Below are 17,676 nucleotides of genomic sequence, written 5' to 3' on the forward strand. Positions count from 1 at the left end.
AAGTCAGGAGTGCTCCTTCACTGAGGCACCGGGGGATATCCCTTCTCAAAGTTCATAGGATTTTACAGCCGGAAGGCACCATAGAAACCATCTAATCATTTCACTGAGCTTTGTTTTTTGTTCTTTTTCTTTATTTTAAAGCAGGGCTGTCCAACCTTAGGTTTTTATCGAAACAATGGACAACACATTTTGATTTGCCATTTTAGCGAGAGCTCGGCAGTAGCTCCGCTTCGTTTACTAAAGCATTGATGTAAATATCTGTACTTGTAGCATGCCACAAAAATCGCACTGCTGGCCCGCATTTTGGATGGCCCTCTTTTAAAGGGGATGGTTCTCTAGGTAAAGAGAGGTGAGAAACTAAGGGATGTCAAAACAAAAGACAGCAAAAAACCCAAAATTTGTCAAGGAATTGTCTAGTCCAGCCCCCTCATTTTACAAGCGAGGAAAACATCCCAGGAGAGGCAGAGTCACCCGGGATCATAGCTCTAGCTGGAAGGGTTCCCAAAGACCCCGTGGTCCACCCCCTCATTTTATAGAGTTGAAGCAACTTGCCCAAAGTTACATAAGCGACAAGTGGCAAGACTGGTATCTCAGCCCAGGTCCTCTGAGTCCACATTCACGGTCATTTCCGTTTCACCATTATCATTGCTGTTGTCATCATAGATAGCATTCACATAGCGCTTTAAGGTTTGCAAAGTACTTTGTATATATCAACTCATTTGGTCCTCACAACCCTACGTAGTAAGGGCTGTTATTACTCCCATTTTACAGACGAGGAAACTGAGGCACAGAAAGGTTAAGCTATTTGCCCCGGGTCACACAGCTTGTCAGCATCTGAGGCAGGATTTAAACTCAGATCTTCCTGGCTTCCAAGACCCATGCTTTATCCCTTGAGCTTCATCAACCCTGCAGCTCACACCTAATCGGTACCCCTTGATCCAAGGACCTCTTCTTCCCTCTGGTTGGAGAAGATGGAAAGTGAATGGTGAGTGGAGACAGAGCTCCTCCCCGGTCCTCAGCTTAAGGCAGACATCTGGGGCAGCCATCCTGTCACTTCCCACTCAGCTGCAGTCCTCCGTACTTCATCATGCCCACACATCCAGTATCCTCCCAACCTTCCCTCCCATTAGATTTTAAACTCCACGAGGGCAGGAACTGGTTTTTGCCTTTCTCTGCATCCCCAGCACTTAGCACAGTGACTGACATGTTCTTGTTCCTGTTCTTGTGTCCTGTCCAACTCTTCCTGACCCCGTGGACCATACTGTCCCTGGGGTTTTCTTGGCAAAGGTACTGGAGTGGTTTGCCATTTCCTTCTCCAGTGGATTTAGGCAAATGGAAGTTAAGTGATTGGTACAGGATCACACAGCTATTAAGTCTCTGAGGCTGGATTTGAACTCAGGTCTTCCTGACTCCAGGCCCAGCAATGTATCCACTGAGCCACTCAGCTGCCTCTTTGACTGGTACATAATAGGTGCTTAATAAATGTTTATTGACTGACCAAGTTGCCATTAGGCAGTTGCTATCTGCTGACAACATTGCTGCTTCTTTGCCAGGAGTATTTGCCTCTGTTGTCAATTGTCTTTCATTTCCCATAAGAATATTTCTGATTTTATGGTATAAATCAATGAGAAAATACAGTTAACTATGTGATATTTGACTTTGCATGTGATTCTTCAGGAAAATATCTATCTCTTAATTCAGGGCATGCCCCTATGAAAATTCTGCAACGACTGCTCTGTGTATCCAAGGATAATATTTCTCTCCAATAGCATAGTTAACCTGCAGTTAGATTATGCAGGAAGACCTGATAAGGGTATGGACTCATGAAGTGTGGATGTCATCCTGCAAGTGAGATGCTTCGGTGAAATAATAACAAATGTTCTATTTCTTGTTTCCTTTTCCTAGGAGGGTCCCTTTGTCTACTTGTCTTTAGTAGGAAGTGTGGCAGACTCAGATGGCATAATTGCTTCGTTATGTAAGTATTCTTTTATTTGAATTTTGAAATGTTTTGAGGAGCCTAATAAGCTTGGGATGCAGCTAAGAATGTGGGAAGTATAGTTAGAATAAATGTAATAATATTTAAAACATATATTTTTTGTTTTTTTATGAATGACTTTTTCATATCATCATTTTCCAATGACATATTGCACATACCTCCCACCCTATCCCCAGAACCTGTCTTGTAACCAAGAACTAGTTAAACAAAATAGATGAACACATTGGCCTTGCCAGCCCATATGTCTGATTCTACACCTACATTACATGCTTCATCATCAGTCCTCTGAAGTCATACTTGGTCAATGCATTAATCAGAGTGCTGAAATCTTCATCTTGTTTTCTCTTAAATTTTTATAGTTATTGTATAAATTACATTCCTGGTGATAGATAGATAGATAGATAGATAGATAGATAGATAGATAGATAGATAGATAGATAGATAGAAGGTGGTGGATAGATGATAGATAGGTAGTAGATAGATGATAGATAGATGATAACTAGAGAGATAGATAGATAATAGATAGATAGATAGATGGTAGATAGATGATAGATGGATAGACAGACAGATAGATAGATGGAGGCACTCTCACAGACATGTGCAGATTGCCTACACTTGTGTTCTCAGCTGATATTGAACAAGACAATTTCTGCTCTCATGCTGTAAACAGGTATCCTTTTTGCAGTCCATTGAGTGCCATGGTTTTTTTTTTCCATCTTCTTGCTTTTTTGGGGGGGGGGCGTGATTTTGCTATTTAAAATAACCCCCAAGTATAGTGTTGAAATGTTGTTTAGAGTTCCAAAGCACAAAAAGGCTATGATGTGCCTTATAGAGAAAATATGTGTCTCAGACAAGCATCATTCAGGAAAGAGTTATAGTGCTGGTGGGCATAAGTTCAATATTAATGGATCAACAATATAATACATTGAGAAGAAGGAAAAGGAAATCCACCAATCTGTATGTGAGGCTACTACAGAAAATGCTAAAGTAAATGTTGTGACCACAGGCTCACTCACAGGACCCTAACCCCATATTTCCCCTAGGAACAATGGTTGAGTATTTGCTAGTTTAATTGAAATAGCTCAAAAGAAATGCAAGATGTGCAAATTTAGAGAAATCATCCCACATGTTCATGTGGATTATTTGTGCCCAACCTGAGGTAGAGCATTCCAAGCTGGTGTTGGTCTTACCGGTCACAGTCAGCAGACGCATTGTAATTTGACTTTAACATAGTGATGTCATTTTGGCCCTTTTTGAGAACAAAGGACAACAACCATTTGCTAATTCAGTATTCATGGTAACTTTATAGACCATAACAACCACGAATGACAAGAATTGACTGTGTGTATATTCCCTATATATCTTGGTTATCAGACCTTTTAGTCACACTTTTAGCAACTTCCTCTCTTCTTCTAGCAGCATTGATTTTGTTCATGCAAAACCTTTTGAATTGAATTGAAATTGTTTTATCTGTTATAATTACCTCTAAAGCTTACTTGGTTAAGAATTATCCTCTAATCATGGTTGTGCAAAGCATGCCTCCTTCCATGCTCCTGTTCTCTTATGATGTGAACTTCTTAAACTAGCATTGCTTATCCACTTTGATCTTATTGAGGAGTATGGCATAAGATGCTTGTCTAAACCTAATTTCTGCCAAGCTGCTTTCCAGCTTTCCAACCAGTTCTTCTCAAAAAGAGTCATTTTTGTCGTGATTTTATTATCTATCACTTTCATTTTGGAGTGGACATACCACATATGGATATAAGCTATATTATTGTCTCAGGATGAAGTTCACTAAGTCTCAAGAGGCTTATTACCAGAAAGTTATCCATAGCAACACTTTCCTAAGATACAGAAAAGTTAAGATCTGCATCAATAGAGGCAGCATCCATTCCAACAAAATGATGGTGACTTAGGAGTGTTAAGTACACCATATATAACCTTAGTATACACACACACACACACACACACATATACATACACGCTCATAAATATATAATCTTGGTAGTAGGTTTTTTTTAATGTTCATACTGGCAGAGATGTGTACTAGCTTAATAACAATATTTTATATATATGTATATTTTTTATTAATAAATTTCTTTATTTATTTTTAGTTTACCACACACGGTTCTACATAGTTTTGAGTTCCAGTTTTTCTCCCCTCCCTCCCCCCTCCCTCCCCAAGACGGCATGAAGTATCATATAACTGTCATGTATAACTTCGCATTGAATTAATTTATGCACTAGTCAAGTCGTGGAGAAGAATTTTGACCAATGGAATGAATCATGAGAAAGAAGAAACAGAACCAAAAAAAAAACAAAACCCAAAAACAAAAGAGAAGCAGAAAAGGCGAGCATGTAGTGTGCCTCAGTCTGTATTCAAACTTCGCAGTTCTTTGTCTCAATGAAGATAGAATTCTCCATCATGAGTCCCCTGGAGTTGTCCTTGCCCCTTAGGTTGCTGAGAAAAGCGCAGTATGTCAGGGTTGGTCCTCACAGAATCCATATATCTGTGGCTGTGCACAACGTTCTCCTGGCTCTGCTCCGCTCACTCAGCATTATGTCGTGTAGGTTTTTCCAGGTTGTTATGAAGTCTGCATCATCCCCATTTCTTATGGCACAATAGTATTCCATCACCTTCATATACCACAGCTTGTTCAGCCATTCCCCAATTGATGGGCATCCCTTTGATTTCCAATTCTTGGCTACCACAAAGAGAGCTGCTATAAATATTCTTGTACATATGTTTCCTTTAACCGCTTGCGTGATTTCTTTGGGATACAACCCTAGAAGTGGTATTGCTGGGTCAAAGGGTATGAACATTTCTATAGCCCTTTGGGCATAGTTCCAAACCACCCTCCAAAATGGCTGGATCAGCTCACAACTCCACCAGCAATGCAACAATGTTCCAATTTCCCCACATCCTTTCCAGCATTTATCATTCTCCTGATTTGTTATTTTAGCCAATCTGACAGGAGAGATGTGGTATCTAAGAGATGTGGTATCTATATTTTTTTAAATTTAAGATTATGGATTTTAAGAGTAAGATTTAAGTTTTAAGATTTACAAAGCACTTTGTATGTATGTGTGGCCCTTATAACAACCCTAAGCAGTAGGTGCTATTATTGTCCTCATTTTACAGATAAAGAAATTGAGCCAGCTGTGTGACCTTGGGCAAGTCACTCAACCCCAATTGCTCTCCTTCCCCCTTCAAATAAAGTAAGATTAAAAAAAATAGATTTAAAGAAACTGAGCCCCAGAGAAGTTAAGTGACTTACCAAAGCTCAAACAGCTAATAAACACCTGAGGCAGAATTTGGACCCTTCTCTTCATGATTTCAAGCCCAGTAGTCTTTCCATAACTCTACACTTTCTCTTCTTTCCCATTCTTTTTCTTCCTTAGGTTCTCAAAATTTTAGTTCATCAATAATACATCTAATAAGGTTGATCTGTGCCCCATACTGTGCTGGACTGATACCAGTAGCTTGTAAAAATGCAATTCTGTGCCGTTAGCCTCCAGTATTAAAATTTCTTTTCATTCAATGTGATTTCTTTTTCATTTTGAATTCTGCTGCATGATTTAATATGTAATTCTGATACTATTCCTTCACAGCCTAGACTCTTGAGGGCTTCTCCACTGCCTATGTGAAAACCTTCCACAGAAAGGAACTTCTACAGTCATCCCTCCAACAGATACTTATCCTCTTCTTTGTAGCTCCATGGAGACAGGGACCATGTCTTAACCAAACTTTTGGGTATCATACAGTTCTCTGCACATAGTAGGTACTCAGTAAACCTTTGCTGAATTTACTCAGATTTAATTCTTCACTTCAACTAGATCTCTGGCCAGGAATCATACATTCAAGGAGAGGAGACTCCCTGAGGCTTAGAAAGCAATTTACAACAATGACAAAGGATGGATTGTGGCTGACTAGCTCAGCTTTTTTCCCCCTTGCCAGCACAAGTTGAGTTAAAGGTCACACCAGCCATAGTGGGGAAAACCCCAGTGACCAGAGAAAAACAGCAGTCCCAGCCTCCCTACTGAGAGTCGTGACCCTTTCTGGCTTTCATCCTTCCTTGCCTCTCTTCTCTATTCTTAGACCCCAGAACTCTGGCCTCCTCACCTCCACTGACCTACCCTATAGTGAGCATTCCTTTGCCTTTGTCCATACTGTTTCAGGAAGCAAATCCTGTCTCCATCCCCCTAAAAATGAGCTCACAAACATCATTGCCTTTCTGGAGGTTCACCATAAATAAATGTAGTGCTCTGCATTTTCACTGAAATGAAAGTAAATTAGATAATGCAATACATTTTAATTATAAAGCCAATGAAAGCAACAAAAGCAATCAACATTTATTAAGTGCCTGCTGCATACAAAACTGCATGCTGAGTGAGATACAAAAAGCCATCATACAGAGTAGAACATAAGTGCACAAGAAAATATAACACCCTCCATTGGGCTTCCTTTCCCAACCTGGCCCTAGCCCCTTCCCACCTTCCCATCTGTCTTATGCCTGACTCTCTTCCATACACTCCACAGTCCAGTCTCACTGGCCTACTTGCAATTTCTCAAATACAAAATTCCATCTCCTTTCCCATTATCTTTGCACATGCTGTCCCCCGTGCCTGGAGTGCTGTGTCACCTCACCTCTTTCTCTTAAGTCTGCTTCAGTTTCCCTATCTATAAAATGTTGATAATAATAGCACCTCCCTCATAGGGTTGTTGTGAGGATCAGATGAGATGTTATTTGTAAAAAGTGTTTAGCAAGTGCTCAGCGCACAGTAGGTGCTACATCATGTTTATTGCCTTCCTCCCCTCCTGTTGTTGACTGGCCGAATTGACTAACACAATACTGTGTGAGATCTGAGCAAGGAAAGATGATTTCTGACTGGGCCGAATGTCAGGTGGGAAGGGACCCCAGAGACCATCTAGTCAAACCCGTACCTAAACAAGATTCCTATCTTCTACATCACCTTTGACAAGTGGTCATCTAGCCTTCATTTAATGGCCTCTAATGAGGGGAAGCCCACTACCCCCATGAAGACAGACTTATCATTTTGGGACACTCTTGATTGCTAAGAAATTTTTCCTTACCTTGAAGCTAAATTTGATTCTCTTTGTCTCCCACTCATTGCTTCTAGTTCTTTCTCATGGATTTAAGCAAAACGAGTGTAACCTCTCTTCCATGAGATAGAGCTTCAAACATTTGAAGACAGCTATCACAGCCTCTCCTAAGTTTTCTCTCTAGGGCTGAACATCTTTCATTCCTTCAACCAGTCCTCATGTGGCATGATCTCAAGGTCTCTCACCATCCAGGTAGCCTTCCTCTGGACTCTCTCCAGCTTGTCAGTGTCCTCCTGAAAATGTGGTGCACAGAAATGAAAAGAGATGTGACTTAATCAGGGCAAAATACACTGATAGTATCACTTTCATAGTTCTGGATACCATACCTCCCATAATGTAACCTAACATTACCTTTTGAGGGCAGACATGTTGGATTCCTCACTAATTCCCAGATTCCAGACAAACTTCAGCCACTCTTCCATCTTTTCTTTAGGTAGTTGACTTTTTGAATCCAGCTATAGGATTTTACATTTATCCCTATAATACATCACATTCTATTCAATCTGCCATTGTTGCCTATTGAAATAGTTTGAGATCATGAATATGTCATCCAGTGTACTGGCTATCCCTGTCAGCTTTGTGACATCTGCAAATTTTATAAGCATACTGTCTGTGCCCTCATCAATAAAAATGTTAAGTAGCATAGGATCAAGCACAGACCTTGGGATAGTTCCCTAGATGTCTCCCTCCAATCTGATAGCTATCCATTTATGACTATTCTTTAAATCTAGTCAATCAGTCATTAAATCCACCTAACAGAATTACCACCTAGGCCATTTATGTACAAGAACTTTGTCAAAGTCAGGTGGGAAGGAAGGAAGGAAGAGAGGGAGGGAGGAAGGAAGAGAGGGAGGGAGGAAGGAAGGAAAGGGAAATGGAAAGGGGAGGGAAATGAGATGGAGAGAGAAATCTAGAATGACTTGTACTTAATGAAGTCATACTGACTCTTCTCTCTAAACATTCACAACCCCCTTCTTTAATGTGTTCTAGACTTTTTCCCAAGAATCAAAGTCAAGCTCACTTATCTAGTCCTGGTGACTTAAATCTAGGGAAATTCTTTGCCATATTCATGCCCTGGGAAGACTTCTGTTACTAATTTGAAGTGGGTACATTACTCCTTAGCATGGAGTCCCCAACATCCTCTACTCATTTTATTTTCTTCTAATGCAGGGTTTCATAACACTTTTTGTGTGTCATGAACTGCTTTGGCAAATTGTGAAGCCTTTGGACCACTTCTCAGAATAACAACATTTTTAAATGCATAAAATAAAATCTATAAGATTACAAAGGAATTCAATTATGTTGAAATACAACTATCAAAATATTTTTAAAACAAGTTCACAGAGCCCTAGATTAAAAATCCCTGGTGTGAAATTTGGCATTATTCAAACAAAGTGACTGAAATGTTCATGCTTTTTGACTTAGAGATACCATTTCTATGCATATACCTCAAGAAGGACATTGGTAAAAAGAAAGTCCCTATACATATTGTATTTATTAATTATTGTAGCCATTTTTGTGGTAGCAAAGGACTGGAAACAAAATAGATATCCATCAACTGGAGAATGGCTAAATGTATTGTGGTATATAAATATAATGGAATATTACTATTCTATAAGAAGCAATGAAATGATGAATACAGAAAAGCATAGAAAGACTCAGATAAACTGATGCAGAATGAAGTAAGCAGAGCCAAGGAAACAATATACACAAAGACTACTACAATGTAAATTTTGGAAAAGACCAACTACCACAAAATAATTGAAATAATAATAACTAGCACTTATTTAACACTTTAACATTTACAAAACACTTTACATGTTATCAAATTTGATCCTCACAGCAATCTTGAGAGGTAGGTGCTGTTATTTTCCCCCAGAGGCAGCTGGTGGCACATTGGACAGAGCCCTGAGCTTGGAGTCAGGAAGAGAGGAGTTCAAATCCAGCCTTAGACACTTACTGGCTGTGTGACTGAGCAAATCACTTAATTTCTATTTACCTCAATTTCCTCAACAATAAAATGGGGACAATGATAATAGCACCTACCTCACAAGGTTATTATGAGGATGAAATGAAACAATATTTGTAAAAAGCACTTAGCACAATGCCTGGCACATAAGTAGGCACTATATAAATCCTTTTTCCCTTCCCTGTTCCCTCCACATTTTACATATGGGAAGCTGAGGCAAAGGGAGATTAAATGAGTTAAAGTGATGCAACTTCTAAATTTCTGAGGTAGGATTTGAACTCAGGTCTTCCTGACTCCAAATTCTGTGTTCTGTCCATTGAAAGACTAGCTTCCCAAAAAAGATATGAGAAAAATCTTACCTCCTTTCTTTTGCAGAGAAGGGAGATCCACAGGTGTGAAGCTGCATATGCTTTCATATTTTTCCATGTATTGATTGGTTTTGCTGAATTTTTTTTCTTCTTTCTCTTTTTTTTCTTAAAAAATTTTTTATGGGATGGTTTTCTGGGAGGGAGAGGGAAATCCTGGGAGAAATATCAGTGATGTCAAAACAAAGATATCACCTCCTCTTTGGTGCCACTATTGTATGTAGAATTACATCCTCTCTCTTTGGTTCACCAGTAGCTATTTCCTCTCCAGAGGGTCCAGGTCCACCCTCCATGCAGAAAGCTTCCTACCTATTACTTAGGTCCAAGTATTCAATGGTCTCTGTTGTTCCCTCCCTCCTTTGTCACATTCCCTCACTTTCCAACCTATTGACACTTTTTCACTTTGCTTCTACCTTGAAGTCTTCCTTCCATTTCTTAACACTTTCCCTCTGAGATTATCCCCAATTTATCCTGTCTATATCTTGCTTGTTAGTAGTGTTTGCATATTGTTTCTCCCATTAGACCATAAACCCTTTGAAAACGCAGACTGGTTTTTGTCTTTCTTTTTATCAGCAGCACGAAGTTCGGTGCCTGGCACCTAGTAGGCACTTAATAAATGCCCTTGACTTGACTTGACTGGAAGTGTTTCTCTAACTCTCAAAATGCCCACGTAGTTCTATATCACAAAGTATACAAGACTCTCCACATAGAAAGTAGAAGTAAACCATGTATCCAGACACCACAGAACTATTTCCCATAACCAAATGCTCAGCTCCAACAGCCGGTCAGTCCACTTCATCATAATAGCAAGGAACCCCAAACATTCAATACAGAATATCGCAACATGGAGCTTCAACATTCCCAAAACCTCTACGACCCCCTGCTGGGGTCTTCACCAAAACAAACTGACAGTACAGCTAGGTTAGCCTGTTCAGATCTAACTGTCATGAGGGCAGCCACCAGCAGCCATATTGTCTTTTTCTCTCTCTCTGCATTTTCTGTGACATAACTTCCTTTTCCTGTCAGGAAGCTCCTCCCACCACATGTGTCTTAGGCTTCCTGTGATGTAAGCAGGTCACATGGCCCATTAATGGGTAGGAAAGATCTTCAAAACAAAATTGCTACTACACTCTCTTATGAGCTCTTCTTAGGAGGAAGACAAACCTGCCCTTCATGTGCACGTAGCACTTACCTCAGCTCTGGTAGAAAGATAAATATGGTGCCCACTATCCAGGTCACCATAGAGTCCTCCCTGATCTCCACCCGTTTTGCAAGCAAGATCCTCAGTGTTTTGTTATTCCTCTTGGTAGCTCTATGGCAAATCCCCTGTTTAAAAGCCTCATCGTAAAGGTAGCTTTGGGCAGATGGATACTTTAGACCCTCTTCTTGACTCACAGCCTGTTCACTTCAGCTTCACATAGCAGTGAATAGCATGAATTCTTATATCTCTTCATCTTATTAGTCTGCTTTTATCCAGGATCAAATCTCCCATTAAGCTTAGTAACCAACAGCAAAAGAAATGTATTTTTGGAGTTGTTTAATCAGACTCTTCATGGCTACTGGTTCTCTATTCTCTAGGTATTAGTAGTGAGGTACCCAGAAAATGAGGCAAATGGAGGAAAGAGAAAGTCACAGGCTTGGACAATTCAAAAATTAAACCATTAGCTCCCATACAATCAATAATTTACTCCATTTTGAATCTGAATGCTGATCAAAGCATACAATTTCTCATTTTATTTTTTGTGGGATTTTTTTCTTGGTCTCTGTTTTCTTTCATAACATGACATGACATTTCACAACATGGAAATATATTTTTCATGATTGTTCATGTATAACCTATATCAAATTGCTTATCTTCTTGTGGAGGGAGGAGAGAAGGGAGAGAATTTGGAACTCACCTTTTTTTTCAAGTAGTGTTAAAAATTGTTTTTACATATAATTGAGAAAAATAAAATATTATTCAAAAAATAGAAGTTCAGTTAAGTAAAAAAAAATACTAGTTCACTCCATTTTGAATGCTGGATCATTTCAATCTTGAATATGTAAAATCCACTTATGTCTGTACAAGTCAGTCTTTTGTATTTAATTTTGGTGGCATTTTTCTCAATCCTGGGTCCTAGAGTTAGTGCACTGGGGATGGGATCTATATTTTTGGTTCTTCAATTGTAGCATGATTTCATTGATGAGGTCACGTCCTTCATTGTTATATGGTATATACTATTCATCCATATTGCCCTGTCTTCTGAACTTTTTGACCATGTGTTTCTATAAACATTCCATGGAGGATGTACTCATTGCCCTAAAGGCTTTCTTTTTAAATGCTTTCTGGATGTCAAGGCAACACCAGATCTACTGACTCTTTGTTCTTAATACATGAGCAGCCTACTTCCCTTTTCAGTTTTAATATCACTTCTTAGGTACAAATCATCATTGCTTAAAAACAACAACATTGCAGTTTTCTTAAAGAGTGTCTTTCATTGCCTGTTAGAAGATGCATGTCTACATACATACACATACATGCTGTGGGCAGCTAGGCAATTCAGTGGATAATGTCGGGTATGAGGTTAGGAAGACCTGAGTTCAAATCCAGCCTTAGACCCTTGCTAGCTATGTGAGCCTGGGCAGGTTGTGAAACCTCTCTTTGCCTCAGTTTCCCTTGTCTGTGAAGTGGGGGTAATAAGAGCATCTACCTTCCAGGGTTGCTATGAGTACCAAATGAGATAATGATTCTAAAGTGCTTAGCACAGTGCCTGGCACATAGTAAACATTATATATTATTCACACATGTATAAAATATGCACACATGTATATTATATGTACATGTTGCTGTTCATTCTATCAATCCAACTCTATGTAGCCCCATGGATTTTCGTCCATGGGGTTTTTGAGGGAAAGATACTGGCATGGTTTGCCATTTTCTTCTCCAGTATGTCCTCATTTTACAGATGAGAAATGGAGGCAAATAGGGGTTAAGTGACTTGCCCGGGGTCACACAGCCAGTAAGTGTCTGAGGCTGCATTTGAATTCATATCTTCCTGACTCCAAGTCCAATGCTCTATCCACTGCACCAACTAGCTGTCCCAATACACACATATATACATGTGTGTGTGTGTGTATATATATACCTGTGTCTATATACACATGTATAAATATGGATATACACATTTATATCTGTATCTGTTTATTCTGGACTTCTGTATGCATCATCTGTGAACACAGCAAAACAAAATATACTGTGTTTTCAATCCTACACTTTAACATATATATATATATGTATGTGTATATATATGTGTACACACACACACATATACACATACATACACACACACACACATACACACACATCTAGATAGATAGATATAGGAAAACCAGCACAAATGGCTAGCTAGTGCCAGCCTGAATAGCTCCCAGCCTATCTGGCTCATTATTTCTGGACTTTTGTGAGCCCCTTCTCAGCACGATATCTTCATGTTTTATTTCGTTAAGTAGTTACTCCTATTTATTGGTTGTCTTCTCCCTGAGGGCAGCCTTTTCATTAGAAACTTCCTTTGCCCTTGACCCCTAGGGAATAGCTCCTCTGTCCATTATGAGAACTCAAGTCTTGCTGAACAGATGAGATATGTAGCTAATTTGGGGTTACTCATGCTTTTTCTGAATAGGAATAAAACAGCTTTAAAGGGGAGAAGGATTATATTACCAGTATGTTGCCGTCAGACCACCTCTAAGAAGATTTTATGATCTTATTATATGTTCAAGGAGAAACCATTCTGAGAGTAGGTCTTAATGGATGTAGACCCATACTCCCTGCAGCATCAATATAAGTGATACTCCAGGCCACAGCTATTGTTAATGAGTTCTCTGTACTGGTGGCAGGGCTGAAATACCCTCTTTGTCTGTTGTTGCTACATTGTGTTGTCCAGGCTTATTGACAGTCCTTAATCCTTCCTCTACCCCCCACCACTTTCTCTGAATATAATCTCCCCTCCACGGAGCAGGAATTATTACTAAACACAGGTATTTGCCTATGATTTCCCGTCTCTAAATTCTGCTTGCATATTTCTCACTGAATTCATTATTGAGACAAAAAATTCAAATGTTAAAGACATGTATTGAAGGCTATGTTGGTTTTTAAAGCTTTTGCTTAGATTGTCATCCTTTTTAAAAAGACATATAGTCCCATGAATTCATTTAGAATTCCATTGTATTGTAATTAATTGGCGGGGAGGAAAATCCAACATATGTAAAATGATTTTGGAAAAGGTTAAGCACCATACAAATGTAAAGTATGACAGTGGGTGAGCTTCCTAATTCTGAGAAGCTTTTTTGTGGTTTTAGCTCAAGAGTATAGTCACTTTCCACCAAAACATTCTGAACAGGATAGAGGGAGAAGGTTATTTGAGCTGATAGTGGCAGAATTAATCACATACTAAGTAAGGAATCATTTCATCATTTTAGGGAAAGAATATGGCAAAGCAGATGCAAGATGGCTTCATTCGGATCCCACCATTGTATCCTTGGAGATGCTGACTGTCGTTCTGGATGGATTGCTAGCCTTGCTCCTCATTTATGCCATATTAAAAGAGAAGTACTATCGGTAAGTGCTGGTAGCCAGTCCTTATCAAAATCAAGTGTCTGATAATGAAAGCCGGGTGAGCTGGCTAAAATAAGTAGCTAGAAGGAAAATAGCACACGAAAGAAAACTGGGCAATCTTAGTTACGTGACGTTGCAGCCATCAGGATAATTTCAAGCTGTTCAAAATCGAGACTGAGAGAAATGTGATCCCAGGTGGCAATCTAATTGTGGGCTTTGGGGATTATACAGAAGAGAGCAGGAGGCTGCATCATTTTCTAGCCAATATTTTAAAGCAAATAGGATGCATTTCTGCTGAATCTTCTCCAGTGTCTGCAGTACAACCCCATTCCACCTGGCACAAAAGTAAATTATGCTTATGCCATTCATTCTGAGCTTGATGCGCAGTGTAAAATGAGCAATGATTCTGAAAGGCATTGGATGATTTTTGGTTTTAGGTTTTTTGGCAGGTTTCGTTTTGTTTCCCTTTTTTAAAATAGCCTAGAATGTTATCTTTGAGGAATAAATGTATACATTATTAATAACAGTCACAAACCAAAATCTGAGTATACATTGTACCATGGTAAAGAGTAGAGGCTTTTATTGGCATTTTTTATTTTCCTTTATTCTCCTTTTTCTTCTCCCCAAGACAAAGTAGATTGGAGCACAAGTACTGCATTGTGGATTACTCTCAAGAACAGTGCTAAATGAGCAGCAATGTTGTCATTTGTTGCATATACTTTAATAAGCTTTAGTAGCTTAAAATTTCACTAAGACTTTTAGAATGCCCATATGTTAGAATTCTGTACAGGGCCTTGCATATAGGTATTTTATAAATGTTTGTTTCACTTGTCATGCTTGTTAAATTTGGTTTGGTTTTACCCCAGTTCTTACTGAAGAATTAAAATATTGAATTCATTCATCCAGTAGAGAGATTGGTGGCAAAATGGATACCAAAGAGTTCCTCAGCTCTAGATCTTTTTCTTCCTTTCATTCTTAGTTCTTTCCTTCCATCCTTCTTTTCTTCCATTTTTCTTTCCATCTTTCTTTCCTTTCATCCATTCCCTCATTTAGATGTTTATCCGACTATAATTAATAGGTAATCATCTCTCTTCTAGATCAGTTGTGTTCTTGCTGTGTACCTAAGGGCAGGCCTGGTTGCCTTTATCAAAACATTTTCTCTAGAAATCACAAAAGCCACCAGTAATGAGGTCTGCTCTGCCCAGGCTTCCGGTATACAAAAGGACCAGTCCTGATAGAATTGTTTTGTTTTGTTTGTAATGAGAAACTTTGATTGGGTGGTTATTGATGAAGCAGAAAACTGTCTCATGATAGAGGTGGAATGGCGCTCCAAGGTACCTCTCATTCCTTTCTGCTGTCTCTTCAACAGGCATTTCATTCAGATTACCCTGTGTGTATGTGAGCTGTATGGCGGGTGGATGACCTTCTGTCCAGACTGGCTTATTGGAAGCCCCAACCTTAACACCAGCAATTGGCTTTATCTTTGGGTCTACCTGGTGTTTTTTAATGGTGTGTGGGTATTGATTCCAGGACTGCTACTGTGGCAGTCATGGATAGGACTCAAGAAGATGCACCAGAAGGAAATGAAGCCAGGAAAAAAGTTCAGATGAATGTTCAAAATCACAACCGTATTCTTTGTTTATAAGTTATTGTGGTTTTTAGCCCACTGTTGTGTGGCTAAGACGTAATAACCAATCTTTTCAAGTTATTTTTCTTCCAGTTGTATTTTTTTAAACTGATTTGTTTTCCTTAACAATAAAATGCAAAGGAGCCAGGGGCTCAGGATTTTTTAATTAAATATAGGGATAACTTTACAATTTAACTCGTGCCAATAATGAAGTTCATCAAATAATTGTTGAGTTGTACTACATTAATAAACATTACGATTTGTTAGAGAGTACTGTGTCGTTTTAATCCCTTGAATGAAAGATTTAAAAAAGCCAAACAAAGCCTCATTATCTTCCCATGAATTCTTTAAGTGGGTACCACAATGAAGATCAAAAGTGAATCCAATTTTTTATTTTGCTTTTATACTTTCTAGCTTGTTGGCATCTGAGAGAAAGTTGATGGTAACAGGCCTCTAAGCCCTAGGTCAGGAGAGGGGACGGCAGATCTGGCCCATGACCATGTTGATACATCAGCTTGGGGTACAAGGGCAGGGATAGAAAGTACATGAAGCTATCATTTAAAAAGGAAGAAAATACGCATTTATTAAGTGTCTACTGTATGCCAGGCACTGAGCTAAACACATTACAAATATGACCTGATTTGATCATCTCAATAACCCTGTGAGATAGGTGCTATTGTATCTCCATTTTTACAGTTGAAGAAAATGAGGTTGCATGACTTGCCCAGCTGGTAAGTGTCTGAATTTGAATTCAGGTCTTCCCTACTCTAGGCCAAGTACTCTATCCACTGTGCATGCCACTTAGCTGCCTCTGAGAAACATACCAACAAGGTCAAGGTTTTGGTCAAGTAAGTTGAGCCAGAATCAGCTTGCCAGCATCCCCTGTATCTTCCATGTTGATCTAGTATCAGGTTGAATTCCTGGCTTTCAACTTGTCCCTTGGGATTTTGTTGTTTTAGATAATCTCAAACCCAGATTCCCTACCTAGCCTGGCCTTTGAGTTATGCTAATTTAATTTGCATTTGGATTCAGACCTTTCCCCAGGAGTGACTTCTTTCCTCTCTACCCATAGTTCTTCTGATTGCTCTAATCACCAGCATGATACCGGGGAGCTGTGGTGGTTCCCAGAATGATCTGACATCTCACGTTTTTATAGAGCATGTACATACATGCATACGTGTGTATGTGTCTATATACGTGTGTGTGTACATAAATGCACACACACACATATATAATATATATAATTGAGCCTTATTTGTTCAGATAGTTGGAGGATAAGCTGATCACCTGAAATCTCATCACGTCAGGTTTTTGACATTCAACACCTTCTGAACTTACCCTCAATCACCTCTCCCCTCTGATTGGAGGGCTAGAAGGACAGAGCATTTAACTTCTCCCAAAGCCTTCCTTAGAGAGTCTTCACCACCTTCCTGGCAGCTCCATTTTCCATCCATCAGCAGCTCTGCTTGGTTCCAAGTCTACAGGACACTGTGCCCCAGTCAGGTACAGCCTAGTGACACTCCCCATTCCCAGGCTTCTCAGCTTTCTTTTGTCTGTTGTCTTCAGTGCCTTCAGTGGTTGTAAGCTCCTTGAGGGTGGGTTTGGTTTCCTTTTTTTATTTGTATCCACAGTGCCTGGCACATAATAGGAGCTTAATAAATGTTTAATGAACTGAATTTATTGAATTGGATCAGAGAACTTGGTGTAGTGAACATGGATTCAGAGTCAGAGGTTGAGTTCAAATCTTAGCTCCACTATTTACTACCTGCTTGCCTTTGGACAATCAATAAACTAGCAGCTATTAAGCACCTACTGTGTGCCAGGCCCTGTGCTCAGGACTGAAGATAATGAGTATGAGGAACGAAACAATCCTTACTCTCAAGGAATTTAAATTCTAACAAGTTACTTAATTTCTCTGGGTCTCAGTTTCCTCAACTGTAAATTAAGGGGTTTGGCGTATGTGACTTCTAAGATTCCTTCCAGCTCTAAATCTGAGATCTCAT

At 39.3% G+C, this 17,676-nt stretch overlaps 1 protein-coding gene across 1 annotated transcript in view; it reads left to right on the forward strand.

Annotated features, from left to right (window-relative positions):
* Nucleotides 1-15,943, forward strand: part of EBPL (EBP like) — a 42,719-nt gene extending 26,776 nt beyond the window's left edge. Inside the window, exons 2-4 of the mRNA XM_036747887.1 lie at nt 1,906-1,975; nt 13,911-14,049; nt 15,416-15,943. Of these exons, the coding sequence (XP_036603782.1) occupies nt 1,906-1,975; nt 13,911-14,049; nt 15,416-15,656 (450 nt within the window). The 3' untranslated portion in view covers nt 15,657-15,943. The remainder of the gene's footprint in view (nt 1-1,905; nt 1,976-13,910; nt 14,050-15,415) is intronic.
* The last annotated feature ends 1,733 nt before the right edge of the window (nt 15,944-17,676 follow it).

The sequence above is a fragment of the Trichosurus vulpecula genome, chromosome 2 (genome assembly GCF_011100635.1).
Source record: "Trichosurus vulpecula isolate mTriVul1 chromosome 2, mTriVul1.pri, whole genome shotgun sequence".
Taxonomy (NCBI): Eukaryota; Metazoa; Chordata; class Mammalia; order Diprotodontia; family Phalangeridae; genus Trichosurus; species Trichosurus vulpecula.